The sequence below is a fragment of the Macaca thibetana genome, chromosome 12, assembly GCF_024542745.1.
Source record: "Macaca thibetana thibetana isolate TM-01 chromosome 12, ASM2454274v1, whole genome shotgun sequence".
Taxonomy (NCBI): Eukaryota; Metazoa; Chordata; class Mammalia; order Primates; family Cercopithecidae; genus Macaca; species Macaca thibetana.
The window spans coordinates 46,449,558-46,477,445 of record NC_065589.1 but is presented as its reverse complement, the minus strand read 5'-3'; the positions used below and the strand labels follow the sequence as shown (position 1 = coordinate 46,477,445).

Below are 27,888 nucleotides of genomic sequence, written 5' to 3'. Positions count from 1 at the left end.
TTTATAATGCAACTTTTTTTGTATGTGTCTGTGTTCTATAAGAAAATCAAGCCCAGTGGACTCTGGTGCTGCTGATTCAGATAAGTCAAGTTTTTTTTTCATCTTCAAATTGTTTATTTATCCAAATGATTATTGTTTTCAGCCATTATGTTATGGAGGTTTGTTACATAGAAAGTGTCTATGAAAGAAACACAATAATAATAGTAATGACTAATGTGGAAGAAGGGGTTTAAAATAGGATGGAATTAAATGTTGTCAACAATAAAAGAAAAGATGGGAAAGAAAGTGATTGGGATGAAAAGATCCTAAAATTCTTGTACAGTTTGAGGCACTTAAAGATCCCGATTCATTATATGCTAACTCAATTACACATGTCAAAAATTGAAAGGATAAACCTTTAAGAGAATAGACTAGAATGTTTAAATTCCAACAAATACGCTCAAGAAGAACGTGAGATGTGGGCGTAAAGACAACTCATCATTTCCATTGAGGGCATAAAAATAGGGGGGAAAAAAACTAAGAAAAAGCATGATATACAGAAAATAAATAAGATGTTGAAATAAGTCCAAACATATCAAAAGTAAAAGCAGATGTAAAAAATTCTACATGTACCAATTTTAAAAGATGCTCACTTAGATTAGATCAAAAATCATAAAGCTTTACATGATTTACAGCAGTTAAATCTAGAGCACACCAAAGAATGGCTGAAAGTAAATTGATGGGAAAAGATACACTAAGCAAAAACTAACCAAAAGGAAGTTGATATAACAACTGATAACAGACAAAACAGACTTTAAGAAATACAGCAAGATACAATAATGGCATTATAAGTAACTTTATAGGTGTGCCCACTATTTAGTCCTTAAGAAAGTATAAAAAGCTAATTATAACAAACACGATAAAATTAGTATATGTAGTAAGCAATTATCTCGTGGGTTAGTAACAGTTGCAACCAGAACAAAGAATTTCTAAACCTCATGCAAAAGCTATCTTAACTCAATCATAAAATATTTACAAGTATTTAACATTTACTAATTTCGGCTATATGAGTCTCCTTTAATGAAAAGTGACACAAATAAGCATGGGGGGCAATAAAAATAAAACAAAGGTAATGTTTCTAGAATCATCTCAATCTATGGAGAGAAGAATGCCTATATCAAGTATTGCTTGCAATCAATATGTTAAGGCATAAAATACACTAAAGCTTCTTTGGTTACACCAACCTATGCAATTTTTGAAAACCTACCAAATATCCAGGGGAGTCTTTCATAACCATTTTGAACATGTGGACTCCTCTGTGGACCAAAACTTCCACACGCATTTTAAAAGAAAGATCCGTGATAGTCTGAGATACCAAGGTGATCCTGTGAATTCAGATTCCACTAAGCTATTTTTCATCCACAATGGTCATGCACTGTCCTTGGTACAGCCCTGGGTATGCCTGCTCATTCAGTATTTGAACACTTTGCAAAATGTATTCCAAAGTATGATACTTTCTAACCCCTAATATCTATTCTTGCAGTGACCATGCAAGGATGTCTTAGGCTTTGAAACAGACTAGAAGACTAGATACATTGTTAGCAAGACATTCTACTATGGCAGAGACACTAATTGCTCACTGAATAGCCAGACTTCTATGCATTTCCCACTCCCCTTGCAGTTAGGCAGAATTTTGCTAACAATGCTGAACAATGAGCTGTGAGCTGAAGTGGTATGTGTGGTTTTGGTGCCTACGCATTTAAGAGCTGGCGTAAGAGTTTCCAGCGCTCTCTTCCCTGACACTTGCCCAAAGAGGTCATGTGTCCAGATGGCATAATGATAAAATGGTTGAGCCTTTAATAATCCAAAAACGAAAAAATAAAGGTGATGAGCCTGAGTCCCTACATGACAATATGAATCAAGCCCCCTGCCAACCCACACTAGACATGCAGCATTAGCAATAAATAATCCTTTGTTCTGTTAAGCCCTGAGGATGCAGGGTTAGTAAATTATTGCAGCATAATCTGACTAGGTGACAAGAATTTAGAGTTAAGTTGTTCCGAAAAAACAATTTCATGTTCAAAGCTCTTATTTTCTAAGAGCATTTAAATATTTTAAAGATATGACCTAAAACAACTTTTCTTTGGCAGAAATCATGATAAAAAATCAAAAGAACTTAGGATCAACCACTCTTAACTGTATCTGATAGCTATTCTGAAGATGAAATACCTAATACATTAATTCTTTGTTCCATTTGATTGAATTTCAAATTAAATTGCAGATTTCCCATTGCCATGTAAAGCATGTTGATTTGGAACCTACATAATACTCAAATTAAAATACTGTATTATTTAGCATTCACATTTTAAGTGCTTACATAATTTCTAGAGCTCTGCTTCAAATAAATGAATTTTGTTTTCCTTAAGTAGAAGTGGCCCATTGTGTCACTTTAAACTGGAAATCCCTTCTTGGGAATTCATTCAGTGGTTAAGTTTGTGCTGTAGCTTCAGGCTACCAGTAAAATGATTTTATTATTATTAATAATTACTAAAAAATATTAATGATAGTTTATAATAATCATAACCTTACAATCTGCCCAAGCACCTTGCTGAGCATTTTATACGCAATACCTCACGTAATTCTCATGTCGGTGGTTTCTTAAGTCATTTTTTTAAAGATGGAGAAATTGAGGTTTAAAAAGTTAAATAATCTGCCCATGGTCATTCAGCTAGTCATTCATTGAATTTACCAATGTGTCTAACTGTAGCACCTGAGATCTCAACAACTGATAATGTCAGAGCTTCTCAAAGTGTGCTGCTGTGACGGTCCTGGGTAGTTCATTGACAAAAGTTATTCCTTAACAGTTAATGCATGTCAGAAAGAAATATACCTAACAATGCAAACCTTTCTCTAACACTATTGCTTAGAACATTGTCAGGGTAGACAGTTTGTTTTGTTTTAATCAAACGAGTTACTTCACTTCACAGAATACCTCTAGGTTCATCTATATTGTCACAAATGAAAGGGTTTCCTTCTTTTTTAATGAATGCATAGTATTCCATTGTGTGTGTATGTGTGTGCGTGCGCGTGTATCTCACATTTTTCTTATCCATTGATCCACTGATGGACACTTAAGTTGACGGTATATCTTGGCTACTGTAAATAGTGCTGCAATAAACATGGGAATCCAGTTATCTCTTCTGTATCCTGATTTCATTTCCTTTGGATATGTATACCCATAAGTGGGATTGCTGGGTCATACAGCATTTATATTTTTAATTTTTTGAGGAGCCTACATAGAAAACTCTTTTTATGATGCTTTGCTTTATTGCACTTCATAATGTGTTTTTGTTACAAATAGAAGGTGTGTGGCAACCCCACACTGAGCAAGTTGGTGCCATTTTTTTTCCAACAGCATATGCTCACTTCACGTCTCTCTGTCACATTTTGGTATTTCTTGCAATATTTCAAGCTTTTTCATTATTATTATGCCTGTTGTGATGATCACTGATCAGTGGTCTTTGATGATATTATTGTAATTGTTCTGAGGCACCATGAACTGTGCCCATGTAAGACTGTAAACTTAATCAAAATGAATATTGTGTGTGTTCTGACTGTTCCAATGACCCAACAATCCTCTTTCTCCCTCTCTTCAGCCATCCTATCTCCTGAGACACAACAATATTGAAATTAGGCCAATTAATAACCCTACAATGGCCTCTAAGTGTTTAAATGAAAGGAAGAGTCACACATCTCTCACTTTAAATCAAAAATTAAAAGTGATTAAACTCAGTGAGGAAGGTATCTCAAAAGTTGAGTCAGGCCAAAAGCTAGGCCTCTTGCTTCAAACAGTTAGCCAAGTTGTAAAAGCAAAGGAAATGTTCTTGAAGGAAATTTACAGTGCTATTCCGGAGTACATACGAATGATAAGAAAGTGAAATAGCCTTATTATTGATATGGAGAAAATTATGGGGGTCTGGAGAGAAGATCAAAGTAGTCAAAATATTCCCTTAAACCAAGCCTAATCCAGAGCAAGACCCTAACCCTATTCAATTCCGTGAAGGCTGAGAGAGGTAAGGAAGCTGCAGAAGAAAAGTTAGAAGCTAGGAAAGGTTGATTCATAAGGTTTAAGGAAATAAGCCGTCTCTATAGCATAAAAGTACAAAGTAACACAGTAAGTGTTGATGTAGAAGTTGCAGTAAGTTTTCCAGAAGATCTAACCAAGATAATTGATTAAGGTGGCTACACTAAACAACAGATTTTCAATGTGGGCAAAACAGCCTTCTATTGGAAGAAGGTGCCATCTAGGACTTTCATAGCTAGAGGAGATGTCAATGTCTGGCTGTAAAGCTTAAAGAACAGACTGACTCTCTTGTTAGGGGCTCATACAGCTGGTGACTTTAAGGTGAAGCCAATGCTCATTTACCATTCCAGAAATCCTAGAGCCCTTAAAAATTATACTGAATCCACTCTGTTGGCACTCTAGAAATGGAACAACAAAGCATAAATGACAGCACTTCTGTCATTTAGATTTACTGAATATTTTTACTGAATATTTTAAGGCCACTATTGAGACCTACTGCTTGGGAAAAAAAAAAAAAAAAACAGTCACCTAAGAGGTCTGATAAAGATTTACAAGGAAATTAATGTTTTTTTCATGCCTGCTAACACAACACTCTTTCTGTAGCCCATGAGCCAAGGAGTAATTTTGAATTTCAAGTCTTATTATTTAAGCAATACATTTCTTAAGGCTATAGCTGCCATAGATAGTAATTTCTCTGATGAACCTGGACAAAGTAAATTAAAAGCCTTCTGGAAGGGATTCACCATTCTAGATGCCATTCACAATTCATGGGGTAGACTAAAATATCACCATTAACAGGAGTCTGGAAGAAGTTGAGTCCAACCCTCATGGATGACTTTGAAGGGTTCAAGACTTCAGTGACGGAAGTCACTGTAAATGTGGTAGAAATAGCAAGAGAATTAGAATTAGAAGTGGTGCCTGAAGATGTAACTGAGTTGCTCCAATCTTACGATAAAACTTGAATAGACAAGGAGCTCCTTCTTATGGGTGAGTAAAGAAAGTGGTTACCTGAGATAAAATCTACTCCTGATAAAGAAGCTGTGAACATTGTTGAAATGACAACAACAACAACAAAAATTAGAATATTCCATAAACTGAGTTGAGAAAGTAGCACCAGGGTTTGAAAAGATTATAATTTTGAAAAACAGTTCTACCATGGGTAAAATGCTATCAAATAGCATTCATGCTACAGAGAAATCTTTTGTGAAAGGAAGAGTCTGTCAATGTAGCAGACTTCATCTCTGTCTTATTTAAAGACATTGTGCAGTTATCCCAACCTTCAGCAACCACCACCACCCTGATCAATCAGCAGCCATCAACATGGAGGCAAGACCCTGCACCAGCAAAAACATGACAACTTACTGAAGCTCAGATGATCATTAGCATTTTTTAATGATAAAGTATTTTTAAATTAAGGAATACACATCAGTTTTTTTTAAGACCTAGTGCTATTGTACACTTAATATTTAGATTATAGTGTACATACAACCTTTACATGTACTGAGAAACCAAAAAACTTTGGGTGACTGGCTTTAATTTGCTATTAACTTTATTATAGGAATCTGGAACCAAAACCACACTATCTCAGAGTTATTCCTGTATTGTTTTCCATAATGGCCGTACTAATTTACATTCCCACCAACAGTGTGTAAGGGTTCCCTTTTCTCCAAATGTCACCAACACTTGTTATATTTTGTCTTTTTGATAACAGCCATTCTAATAGGTGTGGGGTGACATCTCATTGTGGTTTTGACTTGCATTTTGATGGTGATTAGTGATGTTGATTTTTTTTTCATATACCTGTCTTTCATTTGCTTGTCTTCCTCTGAGAAGTGTCTATTCTGGTCCTTTGTCAATTAGATGGTTTTAAGAAAAATATTAACACTACAGCCAATCATCTAAAACTGCCAAAAAATCAAGAAGGTGGTGAGCAAGTAATTAACAATTGGGAAATACCAGACTACAATTCTGAACACAGGAAAGAAAAATGAAGACTTGGGACATAGGACACTGAAGTTCCAGCCTTGATTCTTCCCCCCAACAAGCTGCAGGGTATCACCATTCTAGACCTTAGTTATTTATTTATAAAACATAAGCTTAAACTTTGGGATCTTAAAGCTCTAAGATACATGATCATAATGCCTTGGCTCACTATTGCAATCTTACTTTATTTTATTCTCCAAATGTGAAGAAATATGAAAATTGTCAAAATATATTACCATGATACTTTTTTTGACTGACAGTCAAAATACAGTTGTTCTGCCATTCATTTTTGAAGACATAATCAATCCATAGACACTGAGAGGTCTACTTAAAGTGTGGTCCAAAGAAATGCTGGTAAATTATTTGTTACCGGTCCATGACAATATAAGAAGCTTGAGCCAGAATCTGAAATACTTACATTAAGAAACTTTAGTTTAGATGATTTTTTTTCATAGCAACATTTTCTCATTGAAGGAATCAGATATTGATTTACACTCTAGAAAGGAGCATCTTATCTGTTCATAGATCAGTAACAGTTTGCAGACCAGTACTTAGAATAACTACTGGTATATAGCATAGTATACACTTCTACATTTTCATTATGCAAAATAAATAAATAAATAATTGTCTTAATGTGCACTTTCCTAGTTCTGTTAAGTACCTGAAGTTGCCTACAAATGAGAAATGGCAAACGAAGCCTTTTGGAGTGTTTGCTTTTCTTTTGGGGGGGCGGAGCAAGATGGCCGAATAGGAACAGCTCCAGTCTCCAACTCCCAGCGCGAGCGACACAGAAGACCGGTGATTTCTGCATTTTCAACTGAGGTACTGGGTTCATCTCACTGGGGAGTGCCGGACAATCGGTGCTGGTCAGCTGCTGCAGCCCGACCAGCGACAGCTGAAGCAGGGCGAGGCATTGCCTCACCTGGGAAGTGCAAGGGGGAAGGGAATCCCTTTTCCTAGCCAGGGGAACTGAGACACACAACACCTGGAAAATCGGGTAACTCCCACCCCAATACTGCGCTTTAAGCAAACAGGCACACCAGGAGATCATATCCCACACCTGGCCGGGAGGGTCCCACACCCACGGAGCCTCCCTCATTGCTAGCACAGCAGTCTGTGATCTATGGGCAAGGCAGCAGCGAGGCTGGGGGAGGGGCGCCCGCCATTGCTGAGGCTTAAGTAGGTAAACAAAGCTGCTGGGAAGCTCGAACTGGGTGGAGCTCACAGCAGCTCAAGGAAACCTGCCTGTCTCTGTAGACTCCACCTCTGGGGACAGGGCACAGTAAACAATAACAAACACAGCAGAAAACTCTGCAGACGCAAACGACTCTGTCTGACAGCTTTGAAGAGAGCAGTGGATCTCCCAACACGGAGGCTGAGATCTGAGAAGGCACAGACTCCCTGCTCAAGTGGGTCCCTGACCCCTGAGCAGCCTAACTGGGAGATATCCCCCACTAGGGGCAGTCTGACACCCCACACCTCACAGGGTGGAGTACACCCCTGAGAGGAAGCTTCCAAAGCAAGAATCAGACAGGTACACTTGCTGTTCAGAAATATTTTATCTTCTGCAGCCTCTGCTGCTGATACCCAGGCAAACAGGGTCTGGAGTGGACCTCAAGCAATCTCCAACAGACCTACAGCTGAGGGTCCTGACTGTTAGAAGGAAAACTATCAAACAGGAAGGACACCTACACCAAAACCCCATCAGTACATCACCATCATCAAAGACCAGAGGCAGATAAAACCACAAAGATGGGGAAAAAGCAGGGCAGAAAAGCTGGAAATTCAAAAAATAAGAGCGCATCTCCCCCGGCAAAGGAGCGCAGCTCATCGCCAGCAACGGATCAAAGCTGGAGGGAGAATGACTTTGACGAGATGAGAGAAGAAGTCTTCAGTCCATCAAATTTCTCAGAGCTAAAGGAGGAATTACGTACCCAGCGCAAAGAAACTAAAAATCTTGAAAAAAAAGTGGAAGAATTGATGGCTAGAGTAATTAATGCAGAGAAGGTCATAAACGAAATGAAAGAGATGAAAACCATGACACGAGAAATACGTGACAAATGCACAAGCTTCAGTAACCGACTCGATCAACTGGAAGAAAGAGTATCAGCGATTGAGGATCAAATGAATGAAATGAAGCGAGAAGAGAAACCAAAAGAAAAAAGAAGAAAAAGAAATGAACAAAGCCTGCAAGAAGTATGGGATTATGTAAAAAGACCAAATCTACGTCTGATTGGGGTGCCTGAAAGTGAGGGAGAAAATGGAACCAAGTTGGAAAACACTCTTCAGGATATCATCCAGGAGAACGTCCCCAACCTAGTAGGGCAGGCCAACATTCAAATCAGGGAATACAGAGAACGCCACAAAGATACTCCTCGAGAAGAGCAACTCCAAGCCACATAATTGCCAGATTCACCAAAGTTGAAATGAAGGAAAAAATCTTAAGGGCAGCCAGAGAGAAAGGTCGGGTTACCCACAAAGGGAAGCCCATCAGACTAACAGCAGATCTCTCGGCAGAAACTCTACAAGCCAGAAGAGAGTGGGGGCCAATATTCAACATTCTTAAAGAAAAGAATTTTAAACCCAGAATTTCATATCCAGCCAAACTAAGTTTCATAAGTGAAGGAGAAATAAAATCCTTTACAGATAAGCAAATGCTTAGAGATTTTGTCACCACTAGGCCTGCCTTACAAGAGACCCTGAAGGAAGCTTTTCTTTTGAACAGCCAAAAAAATAAGCATAGGTCCAAAGGTAAAGGGGAATTAGACAGTGAGCCTGTAACAAATTTACTATGATCTATGTCCTCTTTAAATTGTTTCCATTTGATTCTTCATGGAAAGCTGTTTGTGTTGCATGACCTAAGTGTCTTTGTATAAGACAAACATTTGGTTCTTTTTATTTGGTGCACTTAGGAGGAGGCAATAAGGAGTGCTGTTAAATTTGTAAGGAATGAATTCTAATTTTGGAGACCAACAATAAATTATAAGCCTAGTGATTTCTGCAAACCATCTGCAAGGCAGGAATTGTTGTAATTTGGAGGTTTGGGGCTATAGCTCCATTGAGATCATCTCTAGATATCTCAGGGTGTATATGAGGCTTTCTGGAAGGAGGAAATATAATTAGCATATGTTTTGAGAACTGTGTTCACACCAAAGGCTCCTCAAATAAAGCTTCGATATTTTCAACTTTTTTCTTTGTATTTCCAATAGGGCCTATTTACTGCCTAAAAATGCCTAAAGAAAGATTTATTTTTCTGATTCACATGCATATGTTTTCCCTCCAGATAAGAAGTGCTACAAGTCATCTGGAGTGCGTTGTACAGTTCAAAACATTCTGCACAATGAGCCAAACAAAAACAAAACTCACACTTCTAGAGGGGAAGAAAATGTAAGCCAAGAGAAACACAATCAAAATGCAGAGTGTGCCAACAAACCACACCTCATCAGCTTGATGTTCCACTAAATTCCTTCTCCTTTGGGACTTATTTCTATAGAGACCATCTCTCTGTTCCATAACTAAAACTAGAAGTTGCTAGGAAACAGTCAAGCTTCTCAGGACACAACTGAAGGGCAGAGGCTGCTTCCTACCAAAAGGTATAGAAATCTTAAGCTATTTCTGACACACATGCTATTGTTATGAAATCTGGATTCTCAGCACATCTATGTCACAGAGCCCAAGAGAGAATTTATTATGCATGTTCCTGTTTATCCACACAGTATTAAATTTATGATTTAACCTGAACCTCAAAAATCTTTTCCCATTTAGCATGGTGCTGCCTCTTTTCTTTCACTTCCTCTCCAAATGTTTCATTTTACCTACTTTCATTTAACAGCATCCAAAAAATTGTTTTGCACATTATCATGTTACTAAGTACTCATTTGAAACATTATTCCCATCACATTATTGGTCCTATTAAAGCACTGAAAATTTCCACATGGCTTGGAGTTACTGTGTTCAGAATTTTTATATCAAAATTTTGTTACTTCTTTTAAAAACCTGGTGGCTTTCACAGATATTAAAATAGTCCTTAACACTCTCCACGAAGTAGTAACTACCAAAGCAGCCCACTCACTCTTTATCTTGCCTTTAAAAGCAGTTGTTACCCTTTTCCCTTTCTTATATTTCTAGCTGTGTTAGTGGCTCTATTAGCAACAACTGCAGATACAAGAAAGCCTGCTGCTGACTTAAAGAAAAGAATTTTAAACCCAGAATTTCATATCCAGCCAAACTAAGTTTCATAAGTGAAGGAGAAATAAAATCCTTTACAGATAAGCAAATGCTTAGAGATTTTGTCACCACTAGGCCTGCCTTACAAGAGACCCTGAAGGAAGCTTTTCTTTCAGCTTCCTTCAAAGAGAAGAACATTTTTTTCCACATATAACATGAACTTCAGACATATAACATTTTTTTCCACATATAACATGAACTTCCAACAAAGAGAAGAACATTTTTTTCCACATATAACATGAACTTCAGAGTGCCAGTCCAAGATCTATTTTCTGCTCTGCCATCCATAGCTTTTTATTCTCTTGATTGATGCCTCATGATTGCTAGATGGATGCAACAGCTCAAGACATCGTATCTTTTCACCAGAGTTCCAAGGACAATAGAAGAGAAAGTTTAAAAGACTCTTCATGAAACTCTGGTTTTTCATTGGAAAGCAAAGTTCCCCCAAAGTTTTCCCATTAGATCTCATGGGCAAGAACCGAGTTACATGTCTACTTCTAGACTACTCAATAGTTGGATTAGCATACAAGTTTAGACCTTTCCTGAGCCTGGGGAGGGCCTACCTACCCTGAGATTAAGGACTTACTGCTCACCCCACTGACCCAATCAGGGTTCTGACTACAGAGGGAAGGGGGCAGAAAATGGACCCTTGTGGGGTCTGGGATGCCAGGTCCTCACCCCTTTTTCCTGCTGGGATAGAAATCTATTAGAATATACAGTAAGAAGTGACAACATAGATGTAAACAATCAATTTTATTCATCATTCTTTGGAAAAGGCTAGAGGGGAAAACTGAGACCTCTTATCTCCCATCCTAAATCAAATCATAGAGGAACTTCAGCTTCAGACCTTAACGAAGTAATTAGCACCAGACTAGCCTTCCCAATGTACATAACTATAAAATTAGAAGTAGAAGTGGTTTTCAGACATTGGAAAACAGATGGTATTAGACTATAATCTCAGAGAAAAGAGAAACTTACAAGGTGACACTATGATCACCCAGATCTCAGATGGAGGACAATTTCCTGAGTGTAGAGCAAGAAGCTAGAGTCCATAGTAGTTCTGCTGAGCTTGGATACAGAGATCAGAGTCTGGGTCAACTGCAGTACTAGAATCTCCAGGCCAGGGTCCTGGAAGCAAAAGAGCTCTAGAAGGATGAGGGGCAGAAGTCCACAAAGGGGATCCCCTACAAATCTTTGGCCAAGGTCTGGGCTGCACATACTCAGAAAGAAATGACCAAGGCTTCATAAACAGCAGCTTTACAGGGCTGAGAGGACAACAGAGTGACCAGAGGTTAAGCAGTGCTGGTGAACATTGGAGCTATAGCTCAGCCAGAGTGAAGAGACCTGGCTAGCACTCCAGGCATCCAGCTAAGACATCAGAAATGCTGCTGCTTAGGAATAAGCACAGTGTACTAGAATAAGACCTACCATACACTTATTTCACCACAGCCCAAAAGCAAGACCTAACAAAATCCACAGGGGAGACCAAACTCGGAGGATGAATTCAACCAAGTTAGAAATAGTAGAAAAATACACCGGCCTTTCCGCAGATCCAGTCTAACAAAGTGTGAAAAATCAAACCTACACAAGTTCAAAGAAATAAATCTGCCTATTAGAAAAAAGAAAACACTGTTATTCCACAGAACTCAGAATTTCTACCACATAGAATCCTCAATATGCAGTGTAAAATTAAAAAGTGCTAGCTATGCAAAGAAATCATAAGAACCATGGTCAATGAAAAAAAACTAGTCAATAGGAACTCCTCCTGAGATGGCCTAGATGTTGAAATTAGAAGACAGAAACTTTAAAGTAGCCATATTCAATTCAGTTTGAAGAACTGAATAAAAATATGATCTCAATGAGTTAACACACAAGAAATCTCATAAGAGACATGGAAACTAGAAAAAGAGAAATGCATATTCTAGAAATGAAAAGTCAAATAACTCAAAGTTTAAAAATCCATTGGGTGGGATTGACAACAGAATGAAGACAAGAAAAGGGCAAAGTTAGTGAACTTGAAGATAGATAAATAGAAATTATCAAATTTGAATATCAAAGAGAAAAGATGTCGAAGGAAAATGAACCAGCGCCTCGGGGCCTTGCAGAACAACATGAAATGAGTTTAACATATGTATAACTGGTATCTCAGAAAAAGAAGAAAAAAATAAAAATAGAAAAAAAATTTGAAGAAATAATGGCCAACATTTGTCCAAATTTCATCAAAAACATTAACTTACAAAGCTCAGAGAATATCAACGGGAATAAATAAAAAGAAAATCACACCTAGCAATACCATAGACAAACTGCTAGAAACCAAGATAAAAGAGAAAAATCTTGAAAGCAGCCAAAGGAGGGGAAAAAAGACACGTAACATGGGGAACAAAGACACAATGATAACGATAACTTACATGAGAAAGACACAGAAGCTTCTTGAAATAAACTGATGAAGAGTTACCACTTTTCCAAAGGGATTTATTTCCTAATTCTGCTTTCCTAGTGATAGCCTTGGATTAATTCCAGACTTAGGACTCTGAACTATACATCTTCCTCTAGAAAGTAAAATACAACAACATCAAGATTTTGCGGTTTTGGTCACTTGGAGATAAGATTCACTGTGGATGGAATTCCTTAGTTCCTTCCTGATTACATTTAAACAGGGAAATATAGCAAGTGTGTGTATGGGAATCAATTTTTTAAGTGATTCTAGCATTTTAAAGATTAAGTTATTCATACACAAAATAAATCACCTTATATGAGAAAGTAAAATTGATTATTTCCCAAACAAATATCATAAAAGGATTTTTAAAAACACATTTTGGTATTCGTATCGTAGTCTTATATTAAGTCTTCTATTAAGATTATAAAATAAAATCTAAAATGGGAAAAAATGAGAAAGTCTAAAGAGAAGTTATATGAAGTGCAAAAGAGTGAAATTACATTCAAATCAAAAGGGTTACTTCTAAAGTCCCATCAAAACTGTAAGATTTTTTGTGAACATAATAATACAAATGTAATTTTTAAATTGTGTATCTTCCTCAATTTGATTATATTTTTAAACACACTTAGGGAAAATGCTGTGAAGACTTTTTGGTTACCATAAGAAAAAAAAAAAGAGAGATAATAATTCATTAAAGTTTTGCCCATTTTGGATTTTTTGTTTTCCAGCGTGATTAACCATTAAGAGTTATAGAAGTGAATACAAACCAAATGTTTTTATTTCAGTCAATATAAAATTCTTTATCCCAGAGAAAAATAAATTTCAGTGGGTTTAACATTCTAACAAAATTTCAGCAAGAGTGTTGTTTTGCCTCAAACAAGGCCTCTCAACAGTGGTACTATTGGCATCTAGGGCTACATCACTCTTTGTGGAGGAGGCTGTCCTGTACATTGCTGGATGTTTCACAGCATCCTGGCCTCATATCCCCCTACCCAGTTGTGACAACCAAAAATGTCTCCAAACCTTGCCTAATGTCCTCTAGGGGGCAAAATCTTCCCTGGCTAAGAAGCACTGCCATAAACAGATGGGTCTTCTTTTTCCTCTCATTTATTCATTTAAAAAAAAAAAAAAAGGGCGGCGGGGTGGCGGGGGATGCTTGGCTTACAACTTACATTGAAAGCAACAATGGCTTCCTAGTATCTGATGCTAAATTTTGGAGAGAATTGTCTTCGTTCAATGAAAAAGTTCTCCAACTTTGGAGAATGTTAGATTTTATTATTGGGTTGGATTTCAATTTTCTTTCTGTTTAGTTGGTAGGTTAGATTTCTGCTTTCCAATGTGGCAGACTTCGTACTTTTTGGATGTCTCACTCATCGCTCACTCAGCAAATGTAAGTTCACTAAGAACAACAAGCGTAAATTAGCTAAACAGAGCTGGACTGCTTTTACTAAAACAAATAGCAATTATTTATAAGTCATTTGTCAGGAAAACATGACACTTCCTTCCCCTAATTGATCTAGAACAGAGTCATGAAATTTAAAAATAAAAAGACATCTTAGGCTACAAGTAGTTCTTAACAAAACTCAAATTTTAGAAAATACAGAGCTTTTAAAATACGTCATCTAAATCTAGACGTCTCTTTCATCAGTTTAAAAATGTTAGTAAATGTTAATAGATATCTCTTTCTAAAATGGGACTGCTGACCAAGAGAAATGCGAAGTTTTGTTGGTGCAATTACTTTTGCATCGACCTAATAGAAAATACTGTAACACCTACACGTTCTGAAGGTTCTGACATTTAATTAGGTAGAGATGTAACCACAAACTTCATAATATAAGCAAAGGTACTGTTGAATCCCCTCCTCCCAAAGAAGAAAAAAAGTTCCCAGAATCTGCTGTGTGTATATATGCGTGTGAATTTTTTCCAGGAGAAAATACAGAATGGTAAAAATGTCAGACTAGAAACTTGTATGCTCTGAGTCACATGCAAGTCCATTCCATTTGACTCACCTATATGATAAAGTCCAATCCAATCACTGGGGTCCACCTCCTCTTTAATGTCCCAAAAGATAATGAGGTTCTGGGCTTGCCCCAGCGTGTACTCGTACATGCTGGCAGTTAAGCTGGAGCGGCTCTCAGAAGTCACCAGGTCGGTGTCGCTGTTGGCCCGCTGCAGGGTCATGTTCTCTGGCATGGAGCTCTGGGCGGCGAGGCTCTGGAGGTTCTCTGGGCTCAGCGTGTACCGCATCTGGGGATTTCGACGCCGCACAAAAAGTAGGTGCTCCCGGGCTGAACTAGCCATCCCGTCTGCCTCTCTGGGGTTGGCTGCCTACAAAGCTGCAGGAGACAGATAAACATAAAACATTAGTGCTACGACACAAAGAATTAGATTTAAGCTTTCCAGACATAAAGCCTTAAAGAGTGTTTATTAAAGCCTGACCATGTAATCTTCTGCTGTCAAAATAAAACCTATTATTCTACTGTCAACTGATGATGTCAGAACCAGCTTCTATAGAGTCAAGTCACGTGATGGCAAAGGCTGTCACACGCCTGTGACCCTCGATTTCACTTGGCATAGCTTTCTCCTAGCAATCAAGGAGGAGAGGATCTCCCTGCCATCCCTTTTAGGTCTATCCTTTCCCAAACACCCCATGTTCAAACATGGCACCCTCTTCTCCTTTTCCATTCCACACACATATTTATTTGCTGCTGCAATGAAATTTTAAAACAGCAAGACACATGCTAAATACAGTTGAAGTATACCACTGAGTACAAGTTCACTTGCTCAGTTTCCTTAGCATAAGAATGTAACTCACTGAAATCTTTTAAGGAGCTTGCTCAAATATCACCTCTTCCCTTAAATATAGTGGTCATCGCATTTAAAACCGCAGCACCCCAGCATTCCCCATCCCTCTTTTCTTGCTTTATTTTTCTCTATAGCAAGTTTTGTGATCTAATGTACCATACAATTTACTTATTTATTTGGTTATTGTCTACTTCACTTGACAAGAATGTAAGTTTCACAAAGACAGGGATTTTCATCTGTTTTGTTGGCTACTTTATCCCCAGTGTCTACAGCAGTGCCTGCTACACAGTACATGTTGATAAATATTTGTTAAATGAAGAGATGCAGGAAGAGTGAGCATCTTTCTCCTAGATACTTCTTGGCATAACTTGTATCTCCATTCCCTTTCCTGAGCCTGCCCCTTGCCATCCTGACTTTCTGGCGAGTCCACATTATTTGGGCCATCTGGATCATGATAAGCTATTTCCTTTGGCTCCCACTTGGCCTCCGTCCAAAGGAACAAGGCCTTCCCTGTTGGAACTTAGACAGCCCCTTTTTGGCTCACTGAGTCTAGTTCTAAAATACTTCCAGACACACACACAGACTCCAGTACCTCCTGTACTTTAACGCAGTACAACTAAGGTTCTATCTACCAGCGCCTTACCTGTTTGCCATGGGTTTACATTACCTCACTCGGATCTCACTAGCTTTATATAGAATTGATCTGATTTTCTTCTGTACCATCCCTTTCAGAACTACATAATCCACTCGTGCATTTACGGATTTAACACTTACTCCGCACTGTTAGTACCTGCCACCATCTTCATTATGTCATGTTTCATTTCAAGGTAAACCCTATTGGGTCTTGGGAAGTCAGCATGAGTTTTCCTTTAAAAAACAAACAAAGTAACCTTGGGTGCAATATTTACGTGACAGCTAACAACCTTGGCTACTGAGTCTGAGAGGAGGACAAGGGAAGATTGGGTTCCCTAATTTCTCCCATCCTCTCACTCAGTTCACAGACACTTTGGGTGAAGAGGACATGCTTCTGTGCTAGGTTTACAGCACTTGTAAATGTATTTATTCAAGTAGTTTCTGACATAAAGTGGATCTCATACTTTGAGCACTATCTCTTGAATGAAAATAACTTGGACAAGATACCTTTTGTGAAAAGGATACAAATAAAAATGAACAGATAAGCTGATTTACTCAGTTCAATGGTTTTAAATCCTATATCTCTCTTCATAAAGATGGCACTTATTTTCTGTATGTGGTCTATGGTAACTCTGATACCATAAAAGAATCCATAATTATTAGAAAATCTCCAATCTATGAAGCTTAAAATACAGGTCAACTTCTAATCTGATAGTTTCATGAAATTTCATTTTACTGACTTTCAACAGGCCATAATTTCTTTATAAACTCAGTGAGCCAAGCAGCACACCAGCTTCAGCAAGAACTATAAATAATTAACTCCTAACACATTGTAGTTCAATAAAAAATGCAGGCTGTCTAAACTACTTCCCTGAAAGAAAGAAATAGGTCACAACCCTTATGGCCTAAAACCACAACAGAAGAACTACTGACAATTATTTCGCTCTAGAAAAAAATGAAATAACATGTATGTACACCCACATTACTGTTTTTAAATTATCTGTATTTAAGCAGAGAGAGAGGTTAGCACAGCAGCTAAGAGAAAAAGCTCTGAAGACCAACTTCCGGATTTCGGCTACATGTTTACTTTCTATCACTCTATGATCTTAGACAATTTATTTTAACTCTCCGTCCCTCTGTTTTCCCACCTATCCAGGAAGAACATAATAACATCTGCCTCATAGGATTTTAGAGAGAACTAAATAAATCAGTACAGATAAAACATTTCCAACACTGTCTGGCATATAGTAAGAGCTTTGTTAAGTTTAGGTATTAATACCATTATGTGACTACATTCTATTTTAATTATATCAAGAACTGGTTTTAATATTCCCATAATTCCCATCACCCCTTCTACTTAATCAGCATCTTCAGTATTTCAAAACATAGCCCCTAACAGAAACAAAAGAGCCTTGTAGGCAGTGAGGACCTCAGATATCTCAGAGCCCAAGCTTTGGCCCCGTAACACTGACAAGAGCCACTCCCTGGTCCTCAAGCCAGAGATAAAAGTTGAAATTCAACTTTATCACCAGTAGTGGGTTCATTCGTTCATGCAACAAATTACTGTGCTCCTCCTAAGTGAAAAGCATTAAGGATACAACAGCAAAAGTCAAAGTCCCTAGTTCAAAAAAGCCTGCATTCTAACAAGAAAAGACACGCAACTAAGGACCAAAAACTGAATACATAATATATTTGTTTTCAGGGAAAGAGCAAAAAGAGCTAGAAATGTGTGAATGTGCTAGCTTATACATGTCTACCATAAAGCTGCAGTGTATGCTAAATAGTAAAAAGAGTAAGGTATTTGTTTTCAATTTCTTTCTTTCCTTTTCCTAACATAGCCCTTCCCCCGCGGGAACATGGAATTTTGGGGAACAAGAGCAAATATTCATATATGAGATAATTCAAGGTTTCAATGGCACTTTATATACATGTATAATTAGTCTTAACAAATACATTGTGGGGACAATGAATGTTGTAGGGCATCTGAAAGGGATAAAAATATATTTATAACGGGCTTAACCTTTTCCAAAGCACTTTCACATCGAGTATCTCGAGTAAGGCCTCAGAATATTGTGAATTAATTCCGAGAGATAACAGCATTATGTCTGTTTTCATATGAGGAAATTGAGAAAGATTTGTGAGGCAAAAGTTTGGCTGAAGATGACAGAAAACACTTGGTGGCAGAGGTGATATCTGAGGTGAGCCTTAAAGAATTAAAAAAAAAAAGGAAACGCATGAAAAGCATTCTAATTGGAAGCATGGATACAAAGAAACTACCAAGGGAGAGTACTGGGAGGGAGGGAATTAAAAAACAAATGTAGAGTTTCCACAGAACCTGGTGAAGATGATGAGAATTCTGCAAAAGAAACCACGCACCGGCCAGACGCAGTGGCTCACACCTGTAATCCCAACACTTTGGGAGGCTGAGGCAGTCAGATCACCTGACATCAGGAGTTCAAGACCAGCCTAGCCAACATGGTAAAACTCTGTCTCTACTAAAATACAAAAATTAGCTGGGCATGGTGGAACATGCCTGTAATCCCTGCTACTCGGAAGGCTGAGGCACGAGAATCGCTTGAACCAGGGAGGTAGGGGTTGCAGTGAGCCGAGATCACAACACTGCACTCCAGACTAGGCAACAGAGTGAGACTCTGCCTCAAAAAATAAAAAGCACCAGCCTTGGAGGGGGTGGGTCACCACAGTGCCCACTGATGAATGCAAGCCCCAGCGTGACACAGAAGATACTGAGGCTCCATGAGGTTAGGTCCACCCAGTGTCACAAAGCTGATGAGTCAGTCACATGCTTAAAAACAAAGTTAAAGCGTGAGAGAGAAAAATGAAAGAGAGAGAGAGAATTTCAAAGTCAAGGAAGGAGAGACTCCAAGGACAGTGTCCAATGCTGCAGGGAAAGACTGAGGAGTGGGGAAAATTGGTGGCCAAAAGAGTTAGCATGGAGTGGTAAAAGTGGAGTAAAGAATCCAGGCTCTTCCTCAAAAGGCTAGATGGCGAAGGAGGCATGTAGGGAGGGTGACATGGATTGAGACAGAGTTGGGTTTGTTTGCTTTCATGTTTTGTTTTGTTTTGTGTTTTTTTGTTTTGTTTTGTTTTGTTTTTTAAGATGGAGTCTTGCTCTGTCACCCAGGCTGGAGTGCAGTGGTACATCTCGGCTCACTGCAAACTCTGCCTCCCGGGTTCACGCCATTCTCCTGCCTCAGCCTCCCCAGTAGCTGGGACTACAGGCACCCGCCACCATGCCTGGCTAATTTTTTATATTTTTAGTAGAGACGGGGTTTCACTGTGTTAGCCAGGATGGTCTCGATCTCCGGACCTCATGATCCACCCACCTCGGCCTCCCAAAGTGCTGAGATTACAGGCGTGAGCCACCATGCCCAGCCTTGTTTTGTTTTTAGGATGGAAGAGATTCTGCATGTTCCTAATACCAGCATAGGAACTAAGAAAACAGGAAATATTTGCTGAATGAATAAAAACTGAGAGAAAAGGGCCAGTAAAGAGGAGAGAATGAAAGAGAGGAGACATAGTACAGAGCATGGCTACTAGGCTGAACAAAAGCTGGAAGACATAGGACAGATGGAGAATTAGTCCAAACAGCACTGTCTAACTGAAATATAACACAACCCATGGGTGTAATTTAAAATTTTCTAGTAATCACATTTTAAAAACATAAAACAGATGAAAATTTTAATAACATTTTATTTAACTCACTATATCCAAACTTACGTTTCAACATTAATATAAACAGTTACTAATTTTTTTATTTCTTTTTTTAAACGCTAAGGCTTTTAAATCCAGTGTGAATTTTACACTTAAAGCACATTTCAGTTCAAACTGACTACAGCTCATGTGCTCCACAGCCACATACTGGACTGGGCAGTACAGATCTAAACCATGGAGGTGCCCCCACTTTCTTTTCAACTCTATGCAATCAGAAAGGCCCTGAAGGTAGCTAAGAGGAAGATGTCATTGAACTAGCTGACAATAATGTGTTAACAACTGAGGATTCCTTAATCCTTCCAAGGGTTTTTTTAATTACACTTTAGCACAAAGATGCTTTTTGAGCCAAATCTCTAATAGGAATCATTATTCAATCCTGTTATATGAAGACATCCAGCCCAGGGAGTAGAGGGTTTTCTCGGGATAGACTCGGGATAGACAAGTCTCAGAAACACTTTATATCTCTTTTTTTTTTTTTTTTTTTTTTTTTTTTTTTGAGACGGAGTCTCGCTCTGTCGCCCAGGCTCGAGTGCAGTGGCTGGATGTCAGCTCACTGCAAGCTCCGCCTCCCGGGTTTACGCCATTCTCCTGCCTCAGCCTCCCGAGTAGCTGGGACTACAGGTGCCCGCCACCTCGCCCGGCTAGTTTTTTGTATTTTTTAGTAGGAACGGGGTTTCACCGTGTTAGCCAGGATGGTCTCAATCTCCTGATCTCGTGATCCACCCGTCTCGGCCTCCCAAAGTGCTGGGATTACAAGCTTGAGCCACCGCGCCCGGCCAATACTTTATATCTCTTTTTGCTTCTTTTCTTCTACCCTGAAGCTGTATAGTCTTCAAAAGCAGAACAGTGTCCCAGAGGTGCTTGTGTGTCAGGGGAGGAGATGAAGTGGGGAAGGGATGGAGGTTTTCTACATATTCCTTTAACAAACTCTCATATATGATACAAACTTTTCCTAAGTGACCTTCAAATATATACAGGTTATTTGTAAATCAGTACATAAATCAATAGCTATATATATTTAAACTTCACCCTGACTTAATTTATTTATCTATTAAATGGAAGTAATTTTAATGTACCATGCAAGGTTGTTGTAAGGACTGAAATACTGTGGGTGAAAGTGTTCAATAGAAAGTAGCCATGGTTATTTTAGTAGGCAAACATTATAACTACTGAATTAATTAATGCATTATTTAGTCTAGGGTAACTACTTATTCCTAAGAGCCTGGGGAGAGGAACACCAGGATTTGGAAGGCAGTGAACAGAAAACAAATGCTGAAGACCAACCTTTCATATTAAAAACCACTAGAAGTTCTGCCTAGTCTGGATGACCCTGTACTTAGAAAAGAAGAAGAAAACATCCATTCTTCCCCTGCCTCCACCTATTCCACATGGCTCCTGGCTTCCAGGGCTCAGAAATCAGCCACATTAGGTTATACAGGCCTTGAGTTATAGCTTAAGAACTCAACCGTAGCTTTTATAGAACTGTTTCTGTATTAAAAAGTAATGACAACTTCCAAACAACTCCCTTAGAAAAGAATTGCAGAGCCCACTGCCCACAAGCCAGCGAATGGACAGTGTAAGATGTAAGAAAGAGGAGACAAGAATTCAAGAAACTTGGCCACAGAACTTGAAGTAGTCCTGTTGGAACCTAACCAAGAGTAGTGAGTGGGGAGCCATTCCAGGGTCTTGAGAAGAGAGGCGAAAATAGGAAAGGGAAGTCTGAGGAAACATAATCTGAGAGTTTATGCAGATTATAATAGGCTGATGATAACAGGAAGAAAACAGAGGTGGGGAAACCAGTGAGAAGCTGATCAGTCACGGAACCCAGTGCTGTTTACAGAAGATGGATTTTAGTGACATGAAAAGAAAATATCAATCAAGAATGTTCCAAAGGAAGAAGCCATAGACATGATGACAGATTGAATATAGGGGATAAAAGTGAGGGTGAAATTAGGACTAAATTCTGGATTTTCAATCTAAGTGGTAAACAGAATCCCAGAAACATTGACAGGGCTGAGAAAATCAAAATCATTTCAGGTGAGATGGAAGTAAATGCAATATATCCAAGTAAATATAACCCTTACGAGGGTGGGTCCAAATTGTCAGTTATTATGAGGCCGGGGATAAAACAAATATTCAAATGCAAGTCTCTGCTCAATAATAGCCTTAGTATTAATTAAATTGACTATACCAATGTATCTCTAAAAGTCTTATTTCAGGATTTAAAAACCTCATTCAGATACTTTACATAACTGAGGACAACTGGAAAGGAAATAAATCAATGATTTTACTTAGATTACAACAAGGGACTATTATCTAATTGCTTTGGAAACCTTAATTTTTCCCTTATAGGAAATGTAATATAGTTTTTAGAGTTCATGTTTTGATTGTAAATAAGCACTGTGCAAAAATTAATTTGCAAAGTCACATAAAAATGAAAAAATCAAAGCACTCTAAACTTTATACCTAAAATTTGAGTTTTAACTACCTTATTCAATGCAATATTCTCATATGGGAAAATCAGTGTTACCCAGTAACAGAGAACAGCTGCTGCACATTTTCTAATACTGAAACCTAAGAACTCTCAATTTGCTTCTTGATTTCACATTTCTTATTGCCTTCTGCAATAAGAAAGACACATTTTCTTCAGAAAATTATCCACATTCTTTTGAAAAGCTTTAGAAAATGAAGCCGACAGCAAGGGAAACAGGTTAATATTCACTATACGGCTTAAGTAGAAAGCTGGTCCTTTAAAGCTCCTTAGATAACCCGTCCCGCCCAGGGTGAGTCTGTGCTGCAGCTGTATGTCCCATGCCCAGTGGGCACAATGTAACATGATGGAGCGCTCCTTAAAAAATCTTAAAAACCCTCCTTCTAAACAGGATTTGGTCTGCACTCTGCTGCTCTCCTAGATAAAAGACATCTGCTTCAAACAACTGAAAACAAAATCATTTTTCTTCAAGAGGTCAAGAGAGATTTAATTACTAAGCAAATCACCAAATGCAACAGCATACAACTTCAATTCCAAAACCAGCAAATTTTGTTCAGAAGATATAGACAGTAGCAGATGACAAATACATTAAGCAAGTGTTTTTTATTTCAAATAGTTTTGCTACAGAATCTGGAGGTGAATGTCAAGTTACTAAACCTCACCTGAAGGGCAGGTACTGAAAAACATTGTCAGAGGATTTTTATAGAATTTAAGAAATGCATCCTAGGATCTAACTTCCTAGAGTTGGCACTGATAAATAAAACCAATAATAATAAAAGACAAACTTGTTTAACCCTTCAAATTCCAAAAGACACACATACAACACACACACACACACACACACACACACACACACACACACCTGTTCAACTATACTATGCTTCAAACTCCAAGTGATTTTTAATTTTTTTTTTTACTATTTAAATAAGGAAAACAAAGGGTGAAAAACTATATTTACAGTCAAGATATAACTAGCCTGCAGTAAGTAGAGATGTGAGAACTATAGGAAAAGAAAGCAGTAACCCATCCCCAGAAAGGCCAGTTGGCATCTGAGATGAACAGACACCACCAAATCTTCCACCAAAGCTCCCTCCCCAGTGGATTTCCCCTGTGTGTAGCAAGAGAGAGCCTTTACAGTCATTCAGTATAAATGAGCATTCAGATAAACTCCGTGTTTATCACAGACAATCATAACTTCATGCTTATCTTACTCTGCAAGAGTATGCTAATAAAATGATTAGGAAAACCAGAAAATGTCCTTCTACACAACCTGCTAGGAAATGAGAACTTAACAGAGAACCTGGGGTAACTGGAGCTGCACCTCACTTCCTCTTTCCAGGTAAAAAAGTATCAGAAAATGCAATTTATCCTCCAGCCTGCTGCCCTTTAGGAAAAGCCTGTTTTCCCCAAAATTTTACTAAAGAATACGTTATAATCCACAACATAAAAATTGCCCAAATGTAAATTTGGAAAAGAAATGTACACAAATAGAAATAATTTTAGGTTCCAAAAAATTGTTAATTTTAAAGACTGAGTTCAAGAATGCTTTCAAGATGTTGGGTTAGCTTTAAATCATTAAATATGCAACTAGATTAAAAAGAGAAAATCATTAATATTTAACTCTTTTTAGTTATTTAAACTCAGTGGGATTTTTAATTCAATTATTTAATTAAAACCTTCTTCGAAGGTATGAGTAGATATTTTACAAAAAAATTGAAACAATAAGTATATATCAAAACACACTTTTAAAAAGGAGCTATAATTGTTGTCCACTAAAATATCAACTTTGAAAAACAATAGTACTCAAGTGAAAATGTAGTGAGATACAACACTCATATGTTGCTGAGAGGATGGTTTTACAAAGCTTTCTGGAACTTTACGTATGCTCACACCCTTAGGCCCAGTGATTCATTTCCAGGGCTCTGCCCTAAGGAAAGAAGCAGAGATGCCGGCAAAGAGTTATAAAAAGATGATCACCACAACATTATTCAAAATAGAGAACAAATTAAAAACAAAACAAATGTCCAACAATGGAGAAGTATTTACATTATGGCATGTCTACCTTACAGACTATTATGAAGCCATTAAAAACATATTTTTAAGATTTGACATGAGAATTTGTTCATGCTATAAGGTTAAGTATTATCAAATACTGTTACATATACAATATAATTAAATTGTGTTAATAACACACATAGAAAAAGGGTATACTTTTTCAAGTTATAGATAGTGGGATTACAATTGTTTTTACCTCTTGATATTCAATTTTTGAATTTTGCTACAAATAAGATATATAATAATGTTATTTAAAATAGAACTGATATGAAAGGATGGTTCCTACTATTTATTTATTATTTATTTATTACAATAAATGGTTATGTTCGAGGGCTCCTTAGTTCCAAGGAACAGAAGCCCCCTCTGATAAACTGAAACAGAAAGGAAATTTACTAGAAAGATACTAGGTAGCCCACAGAATCAAAATAAAGGAAAAATAATGAACCAAAGATGCTCTTGGGTAACAGTAGCCACCAGGATCAATCCACCTAAACATCCGTCCTTTCTCCATGATGTTGCTCAGAACTGACTGGTGGGAGACAGGAGCCTAGGGACCCACAGAGAGAGGAGACGGCATCTGAATGGGCAATTCTACCAAAACTGAAGGCAGCTGGGGAGAAGTGATGCCTCAAAAAGAATTAAATTAGTGAAAACGAAGGTTTGCTGTTACTAGATGAATAAAAAATGAATGCTGGACAAAAATAAAAGAAAGAAAACACTAACAAAACACCAGTGCCAATATCACAGACCCTTAAATATGCAACGAGAGAAGAATATAGAGTGGCAAATAAGGGAAAAAAGAGGGCAACATCTCTTACTCATTTATCTCAATACAGGATAGATTGTGATGAGCCCCCACTGAAACAATATTTATTGGCAGAGGTATCAGTTTTTTACATTAAAATTAACCTGTACTTTTAAAATGTTAGTCAATTAAGAAGAACAAAACTTCATTTCAAGAATCATTTTTAAATGTCATGCCAGATTAGAAAAATGAAAGCCAAAACTTCGTATGTTTTCACTACCTTTTAATAATTCCAACCTATTTTTCAGTAAACATACATGAAGTCATAGTCTATCCAAGTGTCAACAAAGAAGCAAAGCAACTGCCTTCTGTGCTGCAATGTGTAAGTGCAAAAGGCAGTAAGAAAGCTCATTATGGGGCATGATCAGCAGGGGCTGAAGTAAAGAAAAGTCTCATGAGAAAATTTGAGCCAGACCTTGAAAGATATGAAGGGGCCATGAAATATGGCATGCATTTTAGGCCATACTAGAGTACAACTAAAAAATATGGCGTGCATTCTAAGCCATACAGTACAACTAAAAAGTAAAGATAGATAGGAGTTAGCTTTCACTACCTTCACTCTATCCAAGCCATGGTCATCTCTCCTCTGAATGAATAGCCTCCTTCCCCTCTTCCATTCTGGATTTCTTTTTGTATGTTCTCAATATGACAGCCAGAGTGACCCTGTTCAAATGTTAGATTATTTTGTTCTCCACCAAAAATCCTCCAATAACCCCTATCTCAAGCAGAGAAAAAGCCAAAACCTTTACAGCAGTCTAGAAAGTCCCACATGATCCGGCTGCTAGTCCTCTCTGACCTCATCTTTTGCTACTACCTTCCATGTTCATACCACTCCAGTCCCACTGCTGCTCCTAGAATGTTCCAGCCACTCTCTACCACAGGGCCTTTGTATATGCTATTTCCTCTGCTCTTCTCTTCAATATGCACACGGCTCACTTTGTTACTTCTTTCATGGTTTTACCAAATGGCAGCCTCTAGAGGGACCTTCCCTGACCACCCTATGATAAATTTCAACTCCTCCAACACTACCTACTCCCTTTTCCTGCTTTATTTTTCTCCTGCAGCACTTTTCATACTGTAACATATAGTATGACTTATTCACCTGTTTATTGCATCTCCTCCCCCTAGAATGTATGCTTCATGAGGAGTAAGAAATGATGGACAGACATCACCTCTAAGTTGGCAGCTGGACCCACATGGTTTTCTTGGTACAGCACCTGGAACAATGTTTCACTTAATTAATCAATTATCGTTAATTTTACAAAATCTTTGGCACCACAGTAAGATCTTTAATTGAAGTCATTTCACTGGCAGAATGCAATGGTTGTAAGCGGATGTTGCAAACACACAGGTTAAATTTCAAAGTCTGAGGTTATCAACTGATGCTTATCATTACTACAGAAATCAACAAAAGGTGCATCAAAGCAGAAAAAAGCAAGAAGGGATGGAATCAAACAAGAAGGAAGAACCACATTAGGAAGAAAAGGCATATATAAGTCACAAACAAGAGTGTCAAACCTACCTGGTTTTTCATACAAATAATAGTTATCCAATGCCTATTAAGTATGAGGTACTGTTCTTTCACTAGAACAAACAAATGGAACAAATTCCTTCTGAAGGAACTTACAGTTATAAGACTAGAAAAAGAATGAATTCAAAATAATAATAAACTACTCAATTTATGAGATCCCCAATGAGGGCAGAGACTCATCTGGGAGAACCAAAAAACTAAATGAATACGCAACATGTGAATAAGGAATTCGTTCTCTTCAGTGTCACGATCCAGCTTGTTGATACCAAGTTTAATTTTACTTCAAATACTGGGATAAAAAAATGCTTGGAATCTTTTCCAAAAGGACTACCTACAGAGCACTGTATTTTCCAAAATTTTTTTTTAACAAAGAGATTGTTATTACCTAAGTGTCTATGGCCCAGCTCCACTCTATTAAGGGGCTGACATGAAAGCAAAAAGTATCACACAACGATGAACTGAAGAAGTAAAATCAGTCCCCATTCAACCATTGCTCCCATGCAATGAGAGAGTCAACCCCTGTCAACCCCATTTCTGCTAGTCTCTCACTGAATGTTAGATGTTCCAACAATAAACTGATAGCAAAGAGAAATTACATGAACTGGTAAAAGATTCAGGAATTCATAAAAGTCAAAGTGATTTTAAAGTCACATGCAAAACCACTGAGTAATAAGGATCTGGCAAAGTCAGAACAATTGATAACTTAAGGAGAAAAAATTAAGGATAATTTTACTCTCTTAGGATTAGAGAGAAGCCATGGGAAAGTTAACAGAGGCTTGAAACAGGTTTTGCAATATGACTTTCTTTATGATTGTGGTGAGAAAGTCAAATATCATAAAGTGCTATCATACCATTTTATTGAAAAAAATGAATTACCCCAACTCTCTAAAAGTTTCAACACTTTGGGCCGGGCGCGGTGGCTCATGCCTGTAAACTCAGCACTTTGGGAGGCTAAGGCAGGCAGATCACGAGATCAGGACTTCGAGACAAGCCTGGCCAACACGGTGAAACCTGATCTCTACTAAAAATACAAAAAAAAACTAACCTGGCGTGGTGGCGCGCACCTGTAGTCCCAGCTACTTGGGAGGCTGAGACAGGAGAATCACTTGAACCAAGGAGGCAGAGG

The 27,888-nt window shown here is 38.0% G+C and overlaps 1 protein-coding gene across 1 annotated transcript in view; it reads right to left on the bottom strand.

Annotated features, from left to right (window-relative positions):
- Nucleotides 1-27,888, bottom strand: part of HECW2 (HECT, C2 and WW domain containing E3 ubiquitin protein ligase 2) — a 391,418-nt gene that overhangs the window by 223,503 nt on the left and 140,027 nt on the right. Inside the window, exon 2 of the mRNA XM_050751032.1 lies at nt 14,720-15,046. Coding sequence (XP_050606989.1) covers nt 14,720-15,011 — 292 coding nt within the window. The 5' untranslated portion in view covers nt 15,012-15,046. The remainder of the gene's footprint in view (nt 1-14,719; nt 15,047-27,888) is intronic.